The sequence below is a fragment of the Anomaloglossus baeobatrachus genome, chromosome 10, assembly GCF_048569485.1.
Source record: "Anomaloglossus baeobatrachus isolate aAnoBae1 chromosome 10, aAnoBae1.hap1, whole genome shotgun sequence".
Taxonomy (NCBI): domain Eukaryota; kingdom Metazoa; phylum Chordata; class Amphibia; order Anura; family Aromobatidae; genus Anomaloglossus; species Anomaloglossus baeobatrachus.
The window spans coordinates 167,464,704-167,485,083 of record NC_134362.1 but is presented as its reverse complement, the minus strand read 5'-3'; the positions used below and the strand labels follow the sequence as shown (position 1 = coordinate 167,485,083).

The 20,380-nt window shown below is 50.6% G+C and overlaps 2 protein-coding genes across 3 annotated transcripts in view; one reads left to right on the top strand and one right to left on the bottom strand.

The window, feature by feature from the left end:
- Positions 1-5,177, bottom strand: part of NUDT21 (nudix hydrolase 21) — a 42,421-nt gene extending 37,244 nt beyond the window's left edge. Inside the window, exons 1-3 of the mRNA XM_075326847.1 lie at positions 4,984-5,177; positions 1,585-1,785; positions 1,137-1,200 (exon numbers count right to left, since the gene is read on the bottom strand). Of these exons, the coding sequence (XP_075182962.1) occupies positions 1,137-1,200; positions 1,585-1,785; positions 4,984-5,099 (381 nt within the window). The 5' untranslated portion in view covers positions 5,100-5,177. The remainder of the gene's footprint in view (positions 1-1,136; positions 1,201-1,584; positions 1,786-4,983) is intronic.
- A 53-nt stretch (positions 5,178-5,230) lies between these two features.
- Positions 5,231-16,498, top strand: OGFOD1 (2-oxoglutarate and iron dependent oxygenase domain containing 1). 2 transcript variants are annotated; one of them, XM_075326846.1, is made up of 13 exons: positions 5,231-5,446; positions 7,103-7,248; positions 7,552-7,598; positions 7,952-8,052; positions 9,004-9,120; positions 9,627-9,718; positions 10,982-11,110; positions 11,225-11,338; positions 13,356-13,435; positions 13,509-13,741; positions 14,656-14,784; positions 14,920-14,978; positions 16,135-16,498. In XM_075326846.1, exons 1-13 carry the CDS (start codon positions 5,293-5,295, stop codon positions 16,294-16,296), a joined length of 1,563 nt encoding a protein of 520 aa, XP_075182961.1. In that variant the 5' UTR covers positions 5,231-5,292; the 3' UTR covers positions 16,297-16,498. The 2 variants fall into 2 exon arrangements, with proteins under 2 accessions (XP_075182961.1, XP_075182960.1); XM_075326845.1 differs by having other exon boundaries at positions 7,952-8,097.
- Positions 16,499-20,380: the final 3,882 nt, after the last annotated feature.

Genomic DNA, 20,380 nt, shown 5'->3' with positions numbered 1-20,380 from the left:
ATTCAACTTTTTTTTTAAAAAAAAAAATTTTTCCCCCCACTTTATTTTTATATCCAACTTGAGATTTTTTTGATCATTTTTACAATATAACCTAGTACTCGAACAAACGCTAAAACCCAGCCTTAAAAAGGGAACCTGTCACCAGATTTGGGGCCTATAAGCTGCAGCCACGACCAGTGGGCTCTTATATACAACATTCTAACATACTGTATATAAGAGCCCAGACCACTGTGTAGAACGTAAAAATCACTTTATAATACTCACTTAAAGTGCGATGGAGACTGGTTGGATGGGTGTCTCCATTCTCACCGGAGAACGAAGACACCCATCCAACCAGTCTCCACCGCACCTGCCCTTAGGCGAGTCCCACTTAGGTACCGACCAGCGCCTCCTCTTTCGGCCATCTTTGTCCTCCTTCTTCTGGGTGCAAGACGCGTGCTACGTCATCCACACAGGTTGGCATAGAGGTCTTGTGCAGGCGCACTACAATACTTTGATCTGCCCTGCTCAGGGCAGATCAAAGTGGGCCTGCGCAGGACCTCAATGCTGGCATAGGACGTGTCATGCACCCAGGCTTCAGAAGAAGGACAAAGATGGCCGAAAAAGGATGCGCCACACCTGGAGAACGGAGACACCCATCCGACCATCCTGCACCGCACCGCCCCTTAGGTGAGTATCAAAGTGATTTTTACACTCTACACAGCGGCCAGGGCTCTTATATACAGCATGTTAGAATGCTGTATATAAGAGCCCACTGGTAGTGGCTGCAGCTTATAGTCACCAAATCTGGTGACAGGTTCCCTTTAAGGCTCAGCATCACTGGAGCGCCAAGATAACGGTGGCGACCCATTGGTGATCAGGTGACGGGTGGGTGCCTGAACGGACACCCCGCCAGCTGTTCATAGTGGCATTTAAAATGGTTAAACAGCAGTGATCAGAGGCAGAGGGACTAACATATGTATGATGGATATCAAAATATAAAACCCTCCAGAGTGACAGCCCCGCACTCAGGATTTCCTTTCTATGAAATGACCAGAGTTGGAGATCTTGAACACACATGAGCCTTAAAGATCACCAGAATCTTAAGATTACCCCTAGCGCACCCCCATTTGTAAGCAGTAAGAATGACAACATACCTCGGTCATGAGGCGCTTTAACCCTTCTACCTCGTCCTCTCCGGGGTTGAGTTCTCCTCCCGGCCTGGAAAGAAACAGTCAAGTTAAACAAGTAATCTCCTATCGGGCTTTATGGTATATCTATTTTCAGAGTGCCATATAAACCAATAGAGAACGCTGCACATAAAGGGGCGCACCAGACCTGGATCAGGGATTTATCCTACATGGGGCGCTGGGACATTGCCCCAATTGTTCTGCAATGATGGGCACAGCCATCAGCCCCATTGAGGTGGATGGAGGCACTGGGATCCCCATTTGCAGCATTGTCGGACCCCAGTGGATACCTGTATTTAGTCCGTCACGGTTATACGAAGAGGACATATAGGAGACTTGTCAGATGAGTGTGTATAGGGACGTGCGTGTGTGTAACCCCCTGGAAAGTCAGAAAAGTTGTAAAGGGTTAACTTACAGCTTGAAAAACGTGGTTCCCAGCTGCAGGAGCAGCACATGGGGTAATCTGTGCTCGTGGACGATCAGGACGCCCTCCACCGTGCGCCTCATTCCAATCTTGTCAAACTCTTCCCGCATCCGCTGGAACCGCGCGGCCACCGAGCTGTCCTTCTCATACAGGGGCTCCTTGGTGCCAAACGTGTAGTTTGTCAGGGGATACCTGGAGGGAGGCAGACCAGACGGACAGGTTATGACAGTGAACGAACTTATCTTACGGTTTTTAAATGGAATCAGTCACCAGATTTTTGCTCCCTCATCTGATGTAGGGGCAGAGACCCTGATTCCACTGATGTGTCACTTACTGGGCTGCTCGCTGCAGTTTTGATCCAATCCATTTTGGCAGCAAAACTGTATATGGCCCCGCCCCAATCACCGATTGACAGATTCCTGTGTGCACTGTGCATAGGCAGAAAGCTGCCAATCAGTGGTGGGGGCGTGGTCATAAATATTTAGGTTTACTAGTCCTGTAGAGATAATCTCTTCTGGTTTTATCAAAACTAAGGAAAGCATCCCAGTAAGTGACATTGCTGGAATCAGGCTATATGTCCCTACATTATGCTGCTCTCAGATTACGGGGGCCGAAACAGAGGGGCCCAGAAGAGAAGAAAAAAAAAAAAAAAAAAAAAAAAAAACACACACACACACACAACAACAACAAAACACTGTGCTACAATCAGTGGAGCAGCGACAATTGGAGGAAGTACTAAATGACAACAGATGATATACTCCAGAGCTGAACTCACAATTCTACAGGATTCTGAGCAGCCATTTTCCTTACTCTTGTGATTTGTACTTCAAGGATTGTAACCCTTATTTGGGGCAGTGTTCAGTAATGTGATGTAAGAAAGACCGGTTATCCCGCTGTGTTATCAAAGCGAAGGTTTAATGGATCAGTTGTTACACAGAACATTCAGCAGAATTGTGAATGCAGCTCTGGGCTATGTTACACAGAACATTCAGCAGAATTGTGAATGCAGCTCTGGAGTATAATATGGGCTATGTATTCTCGTCACCTCCAGTCTGCTGCCTTCATGGTATCATGGGACTTGTACCTTTACCACTAGAGAGCGAGAGGGTCGGGGTGGGGAGGGGGCGATGTCGACAGCTTGAAGTGGAATCAAATAATGCAACGTAATCCGAAAAAGTAGTAAACAGCTTTTATACAATGTGATGATGAAGTGTAAAAAGTGAGAAAAACACAATTTAAAGGGGTCTTCCAGCACCTTCATATTGATGACCTATTCATTGTATGCACCATTAGTATCAGTGGAGGTCGGACATACAGCCCCCGACAAGGGTTGTAGTGCGCCGAGGAGCACCATGTTGGATTATAGGGCACAGCGCTGTACATATAAAAGAGGTTGTGCCAGGTATTGCAGCTCAGTCCTAATCAAGTGTATGGGACGCCGCTACAGTGGCATGTAAAAGTTTGTGCCCCCCCTGGTCAAAATTACTGTTATTATCAACAGTTAAGCAAGTTGAAGATTAAATGATCTCTAAAAGGCAGAAAGTTATAGATGACACATTTGTTTTGCATGTTAGGCAAAAAAAAATAAATAAAATTTTATTTGCATCTTTTACATTTTAAAACAAAATAGGAAAATGAGCGGATGCAAAAGTTTGGGCACCCTTGGAGATTTGGGTGCTCACATAACTTTGACCAAGGTTTCAGACCCTAATTAGCCTGTTAGGGTTATGGATACTTCACTATCATCGTTAGGAAAGTTTCACAGCTTTAGAAAAGCCAGCCTCTTGTAACCTTGTGCCAAATAACAGCAGCCATGGGTTCTTCTAAGCAGCTGCCTAGCACTCTGAAAATGGTGGAGGCCCGCAAAGCAGGAGCAAGCTATAAGATGATGACAAAGCATTCTCAAGTTGCTCTTTCCTTAGTCTGAAATGTAAAAGTTAACAGGAACAGTGGAGGTCAAGATAAGGTCTGGAAGACAAAGTAAAATATCTGTGAGAGCTGCTCATAGGATTGCTAGAGAGGCAAATCAGAACCCCTGCATGACTGCAAAAGACCTTCAGAAAGAGGTATCAGAGACTCTGGAGTTGTGGTACATTGTTCTTCTGTTTAGAGACTCCTGCACAAATATGGCCATCATGGAAGAGTCATCAGAAGAAATCCTCTCTTGCGACCTCACCATAAAATTCAGCATCAGACATATGCAGAAATCTAAGCAAGCCTGATGCATTTTGGAATCAAGTCCTGTGGACTGATGAGGTAAAAATAGAAATCTTTGGCCACAATGATCAAAGGTCTGTGTGGAGAAAAAAGGGCACAGAATTTCAAGAAAAGCACATCTTGCCAACCATTAAGCATGGGGGTGGTCAATCATGCTAAGGGGTCATAGTGCAGCCAATGGCACGGGGAACATTTCATGGGTACAGAGAAGAATGGATTCAATGTCATTTCAACAAATGTTTGATGCAAATACATCACCATCTGTAAAAAACCTAGAGGAGAAAAGAGAATGGCTTCTACAAATGGATAAATGATCCTAAAACACATGGCCCTCACAGTCCCCTCATCTGAACATCACTGAAAATCTGTGGCTAGACTGTCAAAAGAGCAGTGCATGCAAGACGAGCCCGGGAACCTCGCAGAGCCGGAAGACGAGCCCGGGAACCTCGCAGAGCCGGAAGACGAGCCCGGGAACCTCGCAGAGCCGGAAGACGAGCCCGGGAACCTCGCAGAGCCGGAAGACGAGCCCGGGAACCTCGCAGAGCCGGAAGACGAGCCCGGGAACCTCGCAGAGCCGGAAGACGAGCCCGGGAACCTCGCAGAGCCGGAAGACGAGCCCGGGAACCTCGCAGAGCCGGAAGACGAGCCCGGGAACCTCGCAGAGCCGGAAGACAAGGCCGGGAACCTCGCAGAGCCGGAAGACGAGGCCGGGAACCTCGCAGAGCCGGAAGACGAGGCCGGGAACCTCGCAGAGCCGGAAGACGAGGCCGGGAACCTCGCAGAGCCGGAAGAATCTCCAAGGAAGAATGGATGAAAATCCCTCAGACAAGAATTGAAAGACTCTTTGCTGCGACAAAAAAGTGTTTTCAAGCTATGATACTTGCCAAAGGAGGTGCTACTGGGCACTAACCATGCAGGGTGCCAAAACTTTTGCATTGGCCCATTTTCCTTTTTGTAATTGTTCATAATAAAAGCAATTTTGACCAGGCGTGCCCAAACTTTTGCATGCCAGTATACATCAGGTGCTAAAGAGCAGCACCCCTATGCCTGGTAAAAAATAGATAAACAGGGTGCAGCAATTCACAGGCGACAGAAGAAAACACAAACAGCTCTGCTGCATCTACATATATATACACACACACGACACAATAGGCGTCAGTCGCCATAGCTCACAGGTTTATGGCCCTCTCCAGGGTGAGTGGCTTGGTCTGCGGCAGATACTTGTTTCCAAATTGATTCACCCCTCTGGGCCACCCGGTCTGGGAACGATTGGGAGGAATGACCGACATCCTGCCGCCGCTGTGCCCCGATATCCGAGCGCTTATGAGCAGCGGTACAACGGGAGCGCCGAGATCAGGAAGACAACTTCCGGTTAATGCCGGAAGCGTCGTCATAGCGCTGCGACGCTTTTTGAGGGAATCATGGGAATTGTAGTTCTTCTCTAGAGACAGATTTAAAGTTACAGTTCTTTTTGCTGTAGAAATGAGCGGAAAGCGGCGGCAGCCAGGGGAGAAGCCCGGCGGGAGCAAGAAGGGCAGGCTGGAGGCGAGGGCCGAGCTGTGCGCTGCTCTGGGGGGACAGGCTGCACGGGAGGAGGCCCGGAGAGCCTGGGGGAAGAGGGAGGCCGCCAGCCTGGGTGAGTGAGGCACGTGCGGGGCTGCGGGAAACTGACAGCTTCATGTTCACACTGCGCGTTATCATTTATGGGGAAAAAAGTGCTGCAAAATAAGATGCGGCTTTTTGGCTACAATTCTTCCATGGAGACCATTTCTAGCCAGACTAGAAGGTGTAACCGGTCCCATTGGCGCCTGCAGTCGTGAACTGGGGGCACTGCCAGTCGCGAGCAGGTTATGCCTCCGATTGTGAGCTTTGAGGGGATGCCACCAGTTGCAAGTTTGGGGGGACACCTCCAATCTCGAGCTTGGGGGGTGTGTGACGCTGCCGGTCACTCGCTTGGGAGGGGGTGACTGCCGGTCGTGAGCCTGGGGTTGGAATGCTGCCGGTCACAAGTTTGGAGGGTTACTTCCAGTCTCGAGCTTGGGAGGTGGGGGGGGGGGGGCGCTGCTGGTCGCGAGCTTGGGGGGGGGGGGGGAAGGGGCGCTGCTGGTCGTGAGCTTGGGGGGGGGGGGAAGGGACGCTGCTGGTCACGAGCTTGGGGAGGGGGGACACTGCTGGTCGTGAGCTTGGGGGAGGGGGACGCTGCTGGTCGTGAGCTTGGGGGGGGGAGGGGGGAGGGACGCTGCTGGTCGCGAGCTTGGGGGGGGGGGGGGGTTTAAGGGACGCTGCTGGTCGCGAGCTTGGGGGGGGGGAGGGACGCTGCTGGTCGCGAGCTTGGGGGGGGGGGGGGAAGGGACGCTGCTGGTCGCGAGCTTGGGAGGGGGCGCTGCTGGTCGCGAGCTTGGGGGAGGGGGACGCTGCTGGTCGTGAGCTTGGGGGAGGGGGGAGGGACGCTGCTGGTCGCGAGCTTGGGGGGGGGTTTAAGGGACGCTGCTGGTCGCGAGCTGGGGGGGGGGGGGAGGGACGCTGCTGGTCGCGAGCTTGGGGGGGAGGGACGCTGCTGGTCGCGAGCTTGGGGGGGGGGGGGGGAAGGGACGCTGCTGGTCGCGAGCTTGGGGGGGGGGAGGAAGGAAGGTACGCTGCTGGTCGCGAGCTTGGAGGGGGGGGGGAGGGACGCTGCTGGTCGCGAGCTTGGAGGGGGGGGGGAGGGACGCTGCTGGTCGCGAGCTTGGAGGGGGGGGGGAAGGGACGCTGCTGGTCGCGAGCTTGGGGGGGGGGAGGAAGGAAGGTACGCTGCTGGTCGCGAGCTTGGAGGGGGGGGGGGGAGGGACGCTGCTGGTCGCGAGCTTGGAGGGGGGGGGAGGGACGCTGCCGGTCGCGAGCTTGGGGTGGACGCTGCCGGTCGCGAGCTTGGGGGGGGACGCTGCCGGTCGCGAGCTTGGGGGGGGACGCTGCCGGTCGCGAGCTTGGGGGGGACGCTGCCGGTCGCGAGCTTGGGGGGGACGCTGCCGGTCGCGAGCTTGGGGGGGGGATGCTGCTGGTCAGAAGTTTGGGGGGATACCTCCAGTCTCGAGCTGGGGAGGGGGGGATGCCACCGGTTGCGAGCTTGGGGGGGGGGAGGTGCCACCAGTCGCGAGCTTGGGGGCTCCCAGTGGCGCCGCCAGTTGTGAGTCATTTGCTGCACCATTTCCTTAGTCGGTCACTTCGTCTTCCGTCCTCCATGTTGCCCATTCCTTGGTGCTTCTTCTTGGGCGCATTATACTGCACATTATTTGCCTTTGTCTCCCCCTCGCAGGCCCTGTCCTCCTGGACTCCGCTCCCTTCCAGCATTGTGTTATCCATTCCTTCATTGAAAACTCCAAATTCCTTGAAGGGTTAAAGGACGAATTACTGGAGTTGCGCTTCCATGAAAAATCCAATGATCTGTACAAATTCCAGCAGGTACCGGCATTGTGTGTGTATTCTTCATAGAGCAGGTGACGTGTTTCTCTGAATCATTTGTCTAAAGAAAAACAATCACCGGCGCTGACTCATTTATACTAACAGTGAATTAAAGAGTTAATGAAAAGTGCAATAGTGACCACTAAGACGGCTGATGGGCTCTGTGAGGGTCTCGCTCCAATGTAACAGACCTGGACCCGCTTCCTTTTATTCCTTGATTAATCTTAAGTGGCCCTAGTGCATAGGGTACAGGCTTGATAAGATTCTCGTTAACTTACCGTTAATTGATCTCTTGTTTTCTAGTCCGAGGATCTGAAGAGCAGGAAGGAGCCGCACATCAGCGCTCTGCGGTGAGACCACCCATGTTATGTTTCAGTGCAATATATTGGAATTGTTTGTTACTGACGGCTGCATTTTTATAAATTTTATTTTTTTGTACTAAATTAAAGTGGTCCTCTGACTATAAACTATCTACAGCACTTATTCCAAATCCATGGTGTCCAGTGGTGGCCGCGGGGAGCTCCTGTGTGTGGTGTGATGGCCACATGACAATTGAGGAGCCCCTTTTGGTCTCCTAGCATTAGTTTCTGCATGGCGACGCCTATAGTCAGGAGACCCCTTTGTGTTACATATCTCCGTCCTCCTTGCTTTTGGCACACATCCCCCATCTGATGTAACTTGTTTGGTTATAATCGTGTTTCAGGGACGTCCTGTTTGTAGATTTTCGGCTATGGCTATCGGAGGTGACGGGTGTGAAGCTGGAGACGACTGTAGACCTATCGTGTGCGCAGTACAACTACACGGGTATGTGCAGGGCACAACGTCTGGCCGTGAGAGGCACCAGCCCACGTGAGAAGATGACACTTTTTTATATTTTGTGAGAAATATAGTAACAGATGACACTTGGCACATCTGGCAGTCACCAATCCCCTTTATATACAGTATCCCATCCTTTATTCTCCCTTCTGGTCCTTTATTCTCCTCAACCCTTCCCTTCTGTCCCTTGTTTTTTTTAATTCTCCCTTGTTTGTTTGTTTTTTTTTTTTTTTATTCTCTCCCTTTGGTCCTTTTTGTTTTTCTTCTCCTCTCCCTTCCGTCCCTTGTGTTTCTTCTCCTCTCCCTTCTGTCCCTTGTTTTTATTCCTCCTCTCCCTTCGGTCCCTTGTTTTTCTTCTCCTCTCCCTTCGGTCCCTTGTTTTTCTTCTCCTCTCCCTTCGGTCCCTTGTTTTTCTTCTCCTCTCCCTTCGGTCCCTTGTTTTTCTTCTCCTCTCCCTTCGGTCCCTTGTTTTTCTTCTCCTCTCCCTTCGGTCCCTTGTTTTTCTTCTCCTCTCCCTTCGGTCCCTTGTTTTTCTTCTCCTCTCCCTTCCGTCCCTTGTTTTTCTTCTCCTCTCTCTTCGGTTGCTTGTTTTTTCTTCTCCTCTCTCTTCGGTCGCTTGTTTTTCTTCTCCTCTCTCTTCGGTCGCTTGTTTTTATTCCTCCTCTCTCTTCGGTCGCTTGTTTTTATTCCTCCTCTCTCTTCGGTCCCTTGTTTTTATTCCTCCTCTCTCTTCGGTCGCTTGTTTTTCTTCTCCTCTCCCTTCGGTCCCTTGTTTTTATTCCTCCTCTCTCTTCGGTCGCTTGTTTTTATTCCTCCTCTCTCTTCGGTCGCTTGTTTTTCCTTCTCCTCTCCCTTCGGTCCCTTGTTTTTCCTTCTCCTCTCCCTATATTTATTCTCCCCTTCCTCTCACTTCCCGTCCGTTTTTATTTTTTTTTTCAGATACGCTGCTGTGCCATGATGATGAACTGGAAGGGAGGAGATTTGCCTTTATCTTGTACCTGGTTCCTGAGTGGTGTGAGGCGGACGGGGGGGCTCTGGACCTGTACAGCACTGACGGTACGTATCCCCTTCCCAGTCAGATTGTGCTGCTCGATCAAGAAAATGATCAGTGAAAATGAAGGGATGGAGATCGCTCTTCACTGTCCCCGCATCTGACCCATCCTAACTATCAATATGGGCATACAGGTTATAGACTGCTGAAGACCATCCTCCCTGTATCCTCAGATCAGAGGCCTTCTTGGGGATACATATGATAGATGAAGAAATCTCAGGTTTGGTTCCTGAGAATATGGAGTCAAGTTACAGGACGGTAACAAAGACCTCCACCTTCCAAGACCATTAGGAGGAAATGCCCCAAGAAGACCCTTGTAAATGTGCCCCCGACAGACCCCACTCCATGCCGCAGTCACCCAGCTACTCCTGCTCACCTTAGTGGGTTCTGTACAGGAATTTCACCTTCTATATTAGAGAGTTTTGGCGAGTGCTGTTATTGTAGAGGTAGTTCTGCCGGGTACGTTATGGCTGACTGATCTATCCTCTGCCGCTGTCACATTCTTTCCCAGACAGAACACAACCCGGATCTATAGTGAAGTCTCTTGTTCCATGTTGGAATACGTTGGTTTTCTTTGAGGTCTCTCCGATCTCTTTCCATCAGGTAAGAAATAGAAGTTCCTATTCAAGTGAGTAACTGACTTTTTTGGGATTTATTAATTTTGAAGTTTGACACTTTTGTTTTACTGTACAATGATATGGCACGTGTTCCACAGAAACCTGATGTAGAATGAAGCTGCGCTTCTGTGACTTGCAGATGTGCCGTATTCAGGTCACAGCAGCTGATCTTTCCCCTGCTGCTGTGACCTGCAGATTTGCCATATTCAGGTCACGGCAGCTGATCTTTCCCCTGCTGCTGTGACCTGCAGATATGTCATATTTAGGTCACGGCAGCTGAGCTTTCCTCTTCTGCTATGACCTGCAGATATGTCATATTTAGGTCACGGCAGCTGAGCTTACCCCTGCTGCTGTGACCTGCAGATATGTCATATTTAGGTCACGGCAGCTGAGCTTACCCCTGCTGCTGTGACCTGCAGATATGTCATATTTAGGTCACGGCAGCTGAGCTTACCCCTGCTGCTATGACCTGCAGATATGTCATATTTAGGTCACAGCAGCTGAGCTTTCTTTCATCTGATACTGTGACTTGCAGATACAGTATGACGTATTTAGGTCACAGCAGCTGAGCTTTCCCCTGCTGCTGTGACCTGCAGATTTGCCGTATTCAGGTCACAGCAGCTGAGCTTTCCCCTGCTGCTGTGACCTGCAGATATGTCATATTTAGGTCACGGCAGCTGAGCTTTTCCCTACTGCTGTGACCTACAAATATGCCATATTTAGGTCACAGCAGCTGAGCTTTCTTTCCTCTGATGCTGTGACTTGCAGATATGACGTATTTAGGTCACAGCAGCTGAGCTTTCCCCTGCTGATGTGACCTGCAGATATGTCATATTTAGGTCTTGGCAGCTGAGCTTTCCTCTTCTGCTATGACCTGCAGATATGTCATATTTAGGTCACGGCAGCTGAACTTTTCCCTACTGCCGTGACCTACAGATATGCCATATTTAGGTCACAGCAGCTGAGCTTTCTTTCCTCTGATGCTGTGACTTGCAGATATGGCGTATTTAGGTCACAGCAGCTGAGCTTCCACCTGCTGTTGTGACCTGCAGATATGCCGTATTCAGGTCACTGCAGCAGAGCTTCAACCTGCACATATTCAAAGACCTCCATCCTATTGATATACAGACCAACAAGGAGATGGTGCTACTAATCTACTGCAGGAATTGTTTGACTTCCTAGAAAAATCAAGTGTTCTTTCCTAATTGAAATATAAAATTATATATATTTTATTTTTTTGTTCTCCCAGGTGTCTGAAGTGTTATCCGAGGATAAATGCCGCCTGTCAGTCAGTGGCTGGTTTCATGGACCCTCTTTGGAGCGCCCTCCACGGTGTCCAGACCCTGCACCTATCCGAAACCCTCACATGCCACGTGATGTAAGGAAGGAACATAGCTCTGCACTCCACTTAGGAAACTCTTACATTATTTAATAACTATTTATTTTTTTCTTTCTTCTCCCCCTCCCCTCTTTCCCCGCCCCCCCCCAATAGCATGAAGTCCTGTATGAGTGGATCAATCCTGCGTACTTGTCATTTGAGTATCAATCACAGATTCAAGAGGAATTTGAAGACTCCTCGGAAATTTCTTTGAAAGATTTTCTGAAGGTTTGTGTGCCCGCTGCGTATGTGTGGCTGAATGGGAAATGGTCCAGTGTCCTAATATGTTTCACTTTAGGGGCCCCATGTCACTGGGGACCTTCCGTCATACCCGGGAATGCAAAATTCTCTTCTGCTTTTTGGAAGAAAATTTAGGAGGCGTCCCACAAAGTCACCGGTCGTCCATTGGACCTATTGCTTCTTCATCACTACACACTGTCTATGAATGCTCCCTACTCCATCACCGGAGGATGGCGGCTCGGCAGTGGCGTAGTAAAGGGGGGGCGGAGGGGGCGGTCTGCCCCAGGCGGCACATATCAGGGGGGGGGGGCGGCATTTTGGGGGTAAAAAATAGAAAAACATAGAAGAAATAATAATTGTTGAGTAACCTCTTAACGACCCATGACATACTGGGTACGTCATGGTGACCTGGTACTTAGCGACCTATGACGTATGGCGAAATCGCACCCCCGGGGCCTCGGTGGCTGCGATTAATGTGCAAACACCTTAGATTTGGGGAGGAGGGGACCTCTCCCTGACCTCAGGAGGGGAGGTGTCCTCCCCCCTCCCCCGCCCAGACCTACGGAGGCGGTGATTGGCTGAGCGGCGGTCATCAGCCAATCACAGCCACTGTGATATTTCAGCCATTGAAAATGGCTGAAACATTGAAATCCAGCCATGAACAGTGCAGCTATAGCACCGAACACTGGCTGGAGCTGGGTGACATCTGCTTCACCCGCCCCCAGCTCTGATTGTGATTGGTAGATCAGCCTTGTGACCGATCTCTCCGATCACCTTGGATCTGGGACCGGTGACCTGTAGGTGGCCACTCCCCTCAGCTTCACTTCATCCGCTCTCCCCATCAGCCGCTGCACCCCTTCATACGACACCGCTCTCCCCATCAGCCGCTGCCCCCCCCTAATACGCCACCGCTGTCCCCATGAACCGCTGCCCCCCCTTCATACGCCACCGCTCTCCCCATCAGCCGCTGCCCCCCCTCATACGCCACTGCTCTCCCCATCAGCCGTTGCCCCCCCCTTCATACGCCACCGCTCTCCCCATCAGCCGCTGCCCCCCCTCATATGCCACCGCTCTCCCCATCAGCCGCTGCCCCCTCTTCATACGCCACCGCTCTCCCCATCAGCCGCTGCCCCCTCTTCATACGCCACCGCTCTCCCCATCAGCCGCTGCTCCCTCTTCATACGCCACCGCTCTCCCCATCAGCCGCTGCCCCCCCTTAATACGCCACCGCTCTTCCCATCAGCCGCTGCCCACCTTCATACGCCACCGCTCTCCCCTCCATCCGTCACCCAATACCCAAGATACCCAAGTTATATATCCTGGATTATCGATGGCCAACGGAGGGGGGCGGCAAATTTGACTACCGACCCGGGCGGCTTAAGCAGTAGCTACGCCACTGCAGCTCGGATGTGTATTCCTCTCTGATAGATAAAGAGAAAATCCTTCAATCTTTTTAGAGGACGACAAGTTGTCCATATACCAGATAAATGACAAACACCCTGAAACCTTGTACTCTAATAACTGTAGAACATTGACATTTCCTGGAAGATTCAGGTTGAGTGTTGCCTAATTCTGGTGCCCCCCCCCTAACATGCACCCCTAATGCCGTCCTAAAATTTGAACTAGCAAGAGTTTTCTTTTCTCCTGGGAGACGGCGAATTTGTATATTTTATCCATGGAGCATTTCACTGGACCCGGGAGGGTGAGTAAAGCACATTTTGTTTTACCAGGAAAAATGAGGTTTTCTGAAACCAAAAATACTCCACCCTAATGTATATTTCATGTAAAGACAACCACAGCACCGGCTATACACTGCTGCGTCCAGCAGAGGGAGTGTTTCCCATTGTATGATGATGATCAGAGCAGGAGTTGCCGGTCATGGGGCAGGCGAGGAGAACCCCGGGGAGCGCCACATTCAGGCCCCAGGAAAGTAGGATTTGAGGGATGATAGATTTGCATGCCTATTAGAAGGCAAAAATAAAACCTGTTCTTGTTGGGTTTTCAGGAGGAGAAGTTCAGTGCGGTGTGTGCGGCTTTGGAGACCCACCACATAGATTGGGAGCTGCTCGGTCCACCCAACAGAAGGTGACTGCATTATTGGATTCTGGTTTTGTCCCTTTTTTCGAACTCTATTTTACATTAATTTCTATCCTCCTAGATGTTATAAGAAGGCGAAAGGAGAATTGCCCGATGCGGTGTCCGCCTGTATGGACCTTCTGCGGTCTGAGGCTTTCTTTCTGTTTCTCTCCAACCTCACTGGACTGAAGCTGCATTTCTTGGCTCCGGATAATGAAGACTCTGATGAAGGGGAAGGTTCCTCTGTAGACCATGCAAAGTCCTCAACTCGAGAAGATGGAGCAGAGCAGGCGGACCCTGCAGCTCAGTCAGAGGGTACATGAGCTTCCCATCTTAGTTTGGGGTCATAGGTGGAGGCAGCTTTCTGGTTTGCAAACCTCGTGACTATGGATTAGTCATTTTGTAATTAACCAGCACTTTGACTTTAAGGAGTTATGCCAAGTTTGGAAGTGATCACTTCCTGGGACCCCCTTAGCTCTGAAAATGGGGATTTGAATAGACCAATGTGAATGGGAGCGGTGGTCAATCATGTGCACCAGCAAATCATTGTCTATGAGACCGCCGATCGTCGGCGCTCTCTGTGCCGATCGTCGGCGCTCTCTGTGCCGATCGTCGGCGCTCTCTGTGCCGATCGTCGGCGCTCTCTGTGCCGATCGTCGGCGCTCTCTGTGCCGATCGTCGGCGCTCTCTGTGCCGATCGTCGGCGCTCTCTGTCGGTGCTTTGATTTAAGAATGAATGGAGCAGCAGTGCGTATGCGAGACCTTCCCTCCATTGAACACTGGGCTCTTCAGACCCCGTTCTTTGGATCAGTCGGATACTCTGCAATCCTGACGGTATCCCTTATCCTATGGTTAGGGGGAATAACTTCAAAATTTGTTAGACCTTTAACTTCCCCAGATGCTTAACCTGCGCATTTTGGTGGGACTTATCAACCTAATGTGTACGGGGGGCCCTTGACTCATTTTTTTGGGGGAGAAAATGACCGGACATGTTGAATTACAGAGCATGATCAATGCTTATGTCCAGGGGATAAGCCGCCTCTGGAGGAATACGGCAGCGGCTTACTCCACCTTTGGCTGGATGTCTATGTGCATGCAGGCCTAGGCAATCAAAATGCTTGATGGAAACGTAACCAATTATATTAGCTGAATAATTTCACCTTTTGTAAATAAGAAAAAAAAAATATATATAAATTTAGTTTTCAAATTTCTATGTTGCTCTTATACAGGTGGCAAGATCCCGATATGCACTGGAGAAGTGAGGCGCTGGGAGCACGGGCACTACACCATGGTACACGACCATGATCCCGAGCGGCAGGCGTTTGCTCTGGACCTTTTGTTGTTTTGTGGATGTGAAGGTCAGTGTTATATCTTCTCGTAGCTGTATGACCACTTTTAGTTGTTCCTTATGAGGACCATCTATTACATAACGTTGTTGAGAATGGTTTGCCCACCTGTTGTATATTCTGACACTTCTCCATTCTCTGGTTCAGAGTGGGAATCTGAGTACGGAGGATTCACTTCTTACATCGCCAAGGAGGAAGATGAGGAGGTAAATGTGAGATTTAGGGGTTTAAGACTGGGATAAGTTCAGGAATTGGGGGGGGCCATGTTCCCCAAATTATGTAACCAAGACAGCTTGGTGATGCTCTGGTTTACTTTTTATAAATGAACCCTAATTAGTTCTCTTTGATAGTTGTGCCCCTTTTAAGTTTAAAGGGAACCTGTTAACATTTTTTTGCCCTATAAGCTGCGGCCACCACCAATGGGCTCTTATATACAGTATTCTAACATGCTGTATATAAGAGCCCAGGCCACTGTGTAGAACATAAAAAACACTTTATAATACTCACCTAGTTGGTTGCTCCGGTGCACAACCTTCAGATGGGTGTCTCTGTTCTCCGGCACCGGCGCCTCCTCTTTCGGCCATCTTGGTCTTGCTTATTCTGAAGCGGTGCACGATGCGTCTGTCATACACACACGCCAGCACTGAGGTCCTGTGCAGTCGCACTTTGATCTTCCCTGAGCAGGGCAGATCAAAGTATTGTAGTGCGCCTGCGCGGGACCTCAATTCCGGCGCATGTGTATGACGTTGGCGCGGCTTCAGAATGAGGAAGACAAAGATGGCCGAAAGGGGAAGCGCCGGTCCCGGAGAACGGAGACACCCATCCGACTGTTGTGCACCACCTTCTAGGTGAGTATTATAAAGTGTTTGTTATACCCAGCGGCCTGGGCTCTTATATACAGCATGTTAGAATCCTGTATATAAGAGACCAGTGGTGATGGCCGCAGCTTATAGGGCAAAAAACTGATAAAGGGAACCTGTTAAGATATCAGCAGCAAAAATTATCCCACTTTGAGGGCAGAACATCTGCAGTCAAGTCAGCGATCCTTTCCATAAAGTATTGCAGTTCTGCTGTGCCATATTTCCTTTCCCAAAATTGAGAGTCCTATCTGTGGGAAACCATCGGTGCACATGCTTCATCTCAGCCTGTGTATGGGCCTGCTGGAGAAATTCCTATTTGTATAGCACAGCCCCATAGACAAGCAGTAGAGTAAACGTCCAGCAAGTGCACCTCTGCTATAAAGCCCCATACTCTGGATCACTCGGGAGTCTCGGCCATTTGTAAATTATCCCCCAATCCTTCCCTTTCTGTATCTCTGTATTGGCTTCCACCTCTTCTTATAAGGCCCTTGTCTTTTCCCAGCTCCTCACAGTTTACCCAGAGAACAACTGCCTGGCCCTGGTATACAGAGACAGAGAAACCATGAGGTTCGTGAAGCACATCAACCACCGGAGTGTACAGCGTGACGCCAATCACCCCCACCGCAGCGGATTCTGGGACTTTGCTTTTGTGTACTATGAATGACGAGTTATATACTCTGTGGGGTGCGACTGATCACTTCACTTTTAATTGTCCCTTTTATGAGGATTTATTGACCTTTTGTGTGTTTGACGGCTTTGATGAGTGACCTCACCGATGGCTCCGAGCCTCACGGCAATAAAATCCGCAGCACGGTGTGGCTGGTTATAGAGGTCGTCTGCTCCGTGTAAATATAAAGTGCAGATTTATGAGTTATCGTGTGTGTGTTTGTTTTTTTTGTTTTTCTCCAATTCAGTTAATAGGAAAGATGTAAGTGTAAAGAAACGCATACATTTGTGCCACAATGTGTGATAACCTGAAACACCAAATCAGATACCCATACTTTGCACTGATGAGGGGCAATCACCCCGAAACACAGTGTCTGCAAATTGGGATTTTAATCTGGCATTAAATCCTAAGGGCGGCGTTACATGCAATGATTAATCGACTGATCGCACCTGCCCCTGTCGTTTGTGCTTCACGGGCAATTCGTTGCCCGTGTTGCACAATGTCGTTAAACCCCCGTCACACGCACTTGCCTCCCTAACTATGTCGTTGTGGGAGGCAAACATCCTCTTCCTGAAGGGGGAGGGACGTTCGGCGTCACAGCGACGTCACACAGCGGCCGGCCAATAGGGGCAGAGATGAGCGGGACGTAACATCCCGCCCACCTCCTCCCTTCCGCATTGCCGGCGGGAGTCGCGGGACGCAGGTAAGCGGTGTTTGTCATTCCCGGGGTGTCACACGGAGCGATGTGTGCTGCCTCGGAAACGAACAACCGGAGCACAGAAGGAGGAACGACATTATGGAAATGAACGACGTGTCAACGAGCAACGATAAGGTGAGTATTTTTGCTCATTCACAGTTGTTTGGAGGTGTCACACGGTACAACATCTCTAACGATGCCGGATGTGCGTCACGGAATCCGTGACCCCGACGACATATCGCCCGATGTATCATACAGTGTAACGCCGCCCTTAGTCTTCTGAAAAGGCTTGTTTAAAAAGCCACTTTTGACTTTTAGGATTGCTACTTCCAATAGGTGGCGCTCGAGTTTGTCTCCTTCAGCACTAGAGGGACAATTTTGAACCTGAAACACCAGCATACCGCAGTGGTGACAATGCATGCTGCAAAGATTTTCCAATACCTTGAATTCAAGTTTCCAGTCCCCCACACCTTTTTGGTTTTTATCACTGTTCTTCTGGTTATTCCTCATCAGGAGGTGAGATATGTTACCAATGCGGCATTCATGAAACACTTACCAGCTCTCCTACCTACCACGTAGGTATTGTGCACATGTCCTGACACGTGACCATCATACACAACGGCAGCAGTAACGCTGCCCTATTGTTTGCATGGGTTTCCTCCCACACCCGTAAGACATCCAGATGGGGAATTGAAATAGTGAGCTCCGATGGGGACAGTGATGATCACATCTGTAAAGTGCTGTGCAATTAATGGCGCTGTATAAGTGAGTAAAATAAATATACTACAATAGTCAGGGTGCACAGTATCTGGCAAAGTGGCTAATACATGTGCATCAGTATCGCCTACAAAAGTCAGAGTAACATTCTCCAATAGGAACAGTCACACATTGCAAACTAATATCATTTCACACACACACTTGCATATGTTCTTAAAGGGAACCTGTCACCGGATGTTTATAATACTCATCTAACGGTCGGTGTGGAGCAGACTGGTCGGATGGGCGTCTCCGCCGTCTCCTTCTGAAGCTAGTGTGCATGACGCGTTCTACGTCATCTATACTAGCCGGCATTGAGGTCCTACGCAGGAGCACTTTGATCTGCCCTGAGTGGGGCGGAACAAAGTATTGTAGTGCGCCTGCGCAGGACCTCAATGCCGGCTAGTATAGATGACGTAGAACGCGTCATGCACACTAGCTTCAGAAGAAGGACAAAGATGGGCAAAAGAGGAGGCGGAGGCCCGGAGTACGGAGACGCCCCTCAGAACAGTCTGCACTGCACAGACCATTAGGTGAGTATTATAAACATCCGGTGACACGTTCCCTTTAAATAGGATTGCAAAAAAAAACAAAAAACAACTGCCATATTTTTGCTTCTTCTGTCTATTTTCAACTTATTTGTTGATTTCGGCCATTTTCTTTGTCGCTCCATTGGGAGAACCAGACAATTGGGTGTATAGCTTCTGCCTCCAGAGGCCACACAAGTAACGCCTCCCATCTGCCTATACACCCTCCCGTGCATCACGGGCTCCTCAGTTTTATGCTTTGTGTGGAAGGAGGCACACATCCACTCATGCATTCTCAGATTAGTTATATCGGTTGGAAGAAAAGAGGACCCCCACGGGGTCCCCGGCATGTTCCCTTCTCACCCCACTATGTCGGCGGTGCTGTTAAGGTTGAGGTACCCATTGCGGGTACAAAGGCCGGAGCCTCATGCCGTTTTCCTTCACCATCCCTTAGTGGCTCTGGGAGAAGTGGGATCCTGACCGGTCATCCATTCACTGGGACCGGGCTCCCTCCGCAGCCCCTGTGGGAATCTGCTTGTCGGCCGCGGTCTTAAATTTAGTCCCCGGCTTCATCGCGGCCTAGTAGCAAAAATCCCGCCCCCGGGCCTGCCTGTCAGGGGTAAGGGCGGGACGGCCGGCCTGACGTCGGCTGTGAGGGCCGGAGCATCCTGTATGTTTCCTCCCCCCTCACTAATCACTGTGGAGACCCCAGATTCCCGCACTTTTCTAGCACCGCCCACGGCTCCACTCCTCCCCTGAGAGCTCCGGCAGCCATGTTTTTGGCATTCTGCTGGTGGAGGTTTATCAGAGAAGAGCTCTGCAGCTCTGGGAGACCTAAGGCAGGGAATCTGGAGGACACACACTCCGCTTTTTAGCGGTCGGTAAGCCACACCGGTCACCCGGTGCTGGTCCCCCCCCAGGGTGCCGGAATAGATACGTATTTATATACATATTTCTGTTCGGTCGGGCTGTATACCCCTTCCCATATACCCTCAGTGATCACTCTCCTAGGAGACAACAGCATGTCGTCCACAAGGAGCAACGGTGCTAAGGCACAGGGTTTTTTTGCGACCTGTACCTCTTGTGCGGCTATGTTACCTGCGGGTTCCACCTACCCTCACTGTGAGCAATGCTCGACCCCTGTTTCGCTTGCTCAGCCGGAGCCTCGGTCACTAGTGGGCCCCTCGGCTCAAGTAGATCCCCCTGCTCCCCCTGTCCAGGCGGCAGGGACAGAGTTTGCTGTGTTTGCTGAGAAACTCTCTGAGTCACTCTCACAATCCATGGCTCAGTCTATGGCCAAATGGTCTGCCAAGCTGCTAGAAGCTTTGCAGTCCAGACCAGTCCTTACACAGGCCCCGGTCCCCGTTAGCTCGTCGCCTCCAGGCCCCTGTCGGTCCGCGCCGCAGCGCGCTCCCAGGTTGGGCCCTAGGTCCCACACGGAGGACTCCTGCCCGGACCTCAGTCCCAGACCGGCTAAGCGGGCTCGCTGGGAATCTTCCCCGACTTCTTCACGCTGCTCGGGTTCCCAGCTTGAGGACTCTCTGGAGGACGAGGCGGACGTCGCAGCTCAGGGCTCTGAACCTGACGTTGCCCTCAATCTTGATACACCTGAAGGGGACGCCTTAGTAAATGATCTTATCTCGTCCATTAACCAGGTGTCAGATCTATCTCCCCCGCCTCCACCTGTAGAGGAGTCGGCTTCTCAGCAGGAGAAACACCAGTTTCGGTTCCCTAAACGTACACGGAGTGCGTTTTTCGATCACTCTAACTTCAGAGATGCTGTCCAGAAGCCCAGAGCGGTTCCGGACAAGCGCTTTACTAAGCGCCTTACTGACACACGTTACCCCTTCCCCTCTGACGTAGTTAAGGGTTGGGCTCAGTGTCCCAAGGTGGATCCTCCAGTCTGTAGATTGGCGGCTAGATCTGTGGTATCGGTGGCAGATGGCTCATCGCTAAAGGATGCCACTGACAGGCAGATAGAGCTCCTGGTGAAATCCATCTTTGAAGCCACGGCCTTTGCAGCCGTGTGGGCACTACAAGCTATCTCAGCTTGTCTGGCTGAGATTAATGCAGTCACACGTAATTCTGCTCCGCAGGTTGC

Excerpts from the sequence above, each read along its gene's own strand:
- OGFOD1 (XM_075326845.1), top strand. The coding sequence starts at position 5,293 with ATGAGCGGAAAGCGGCGGCAGCCAGGGGAGAAGCCCGGCGGGAGCAAG. Across the intron at positions 9,121-9,626 it reads GGACCTGTACAGCACTGACG|ACAGAACACAACCCGGATCT; the intron begins GTACGTATCCCC and ends ATTCTTTCCCAG. Across the intron at positions 14,785-14,919 it reads GTTGTTTTGTGGATGTGAAG|AGTGGGAATCTGAGTACGGA; the intron begins GTCAGTGTTATA and ends TCTCTGGTTCAG.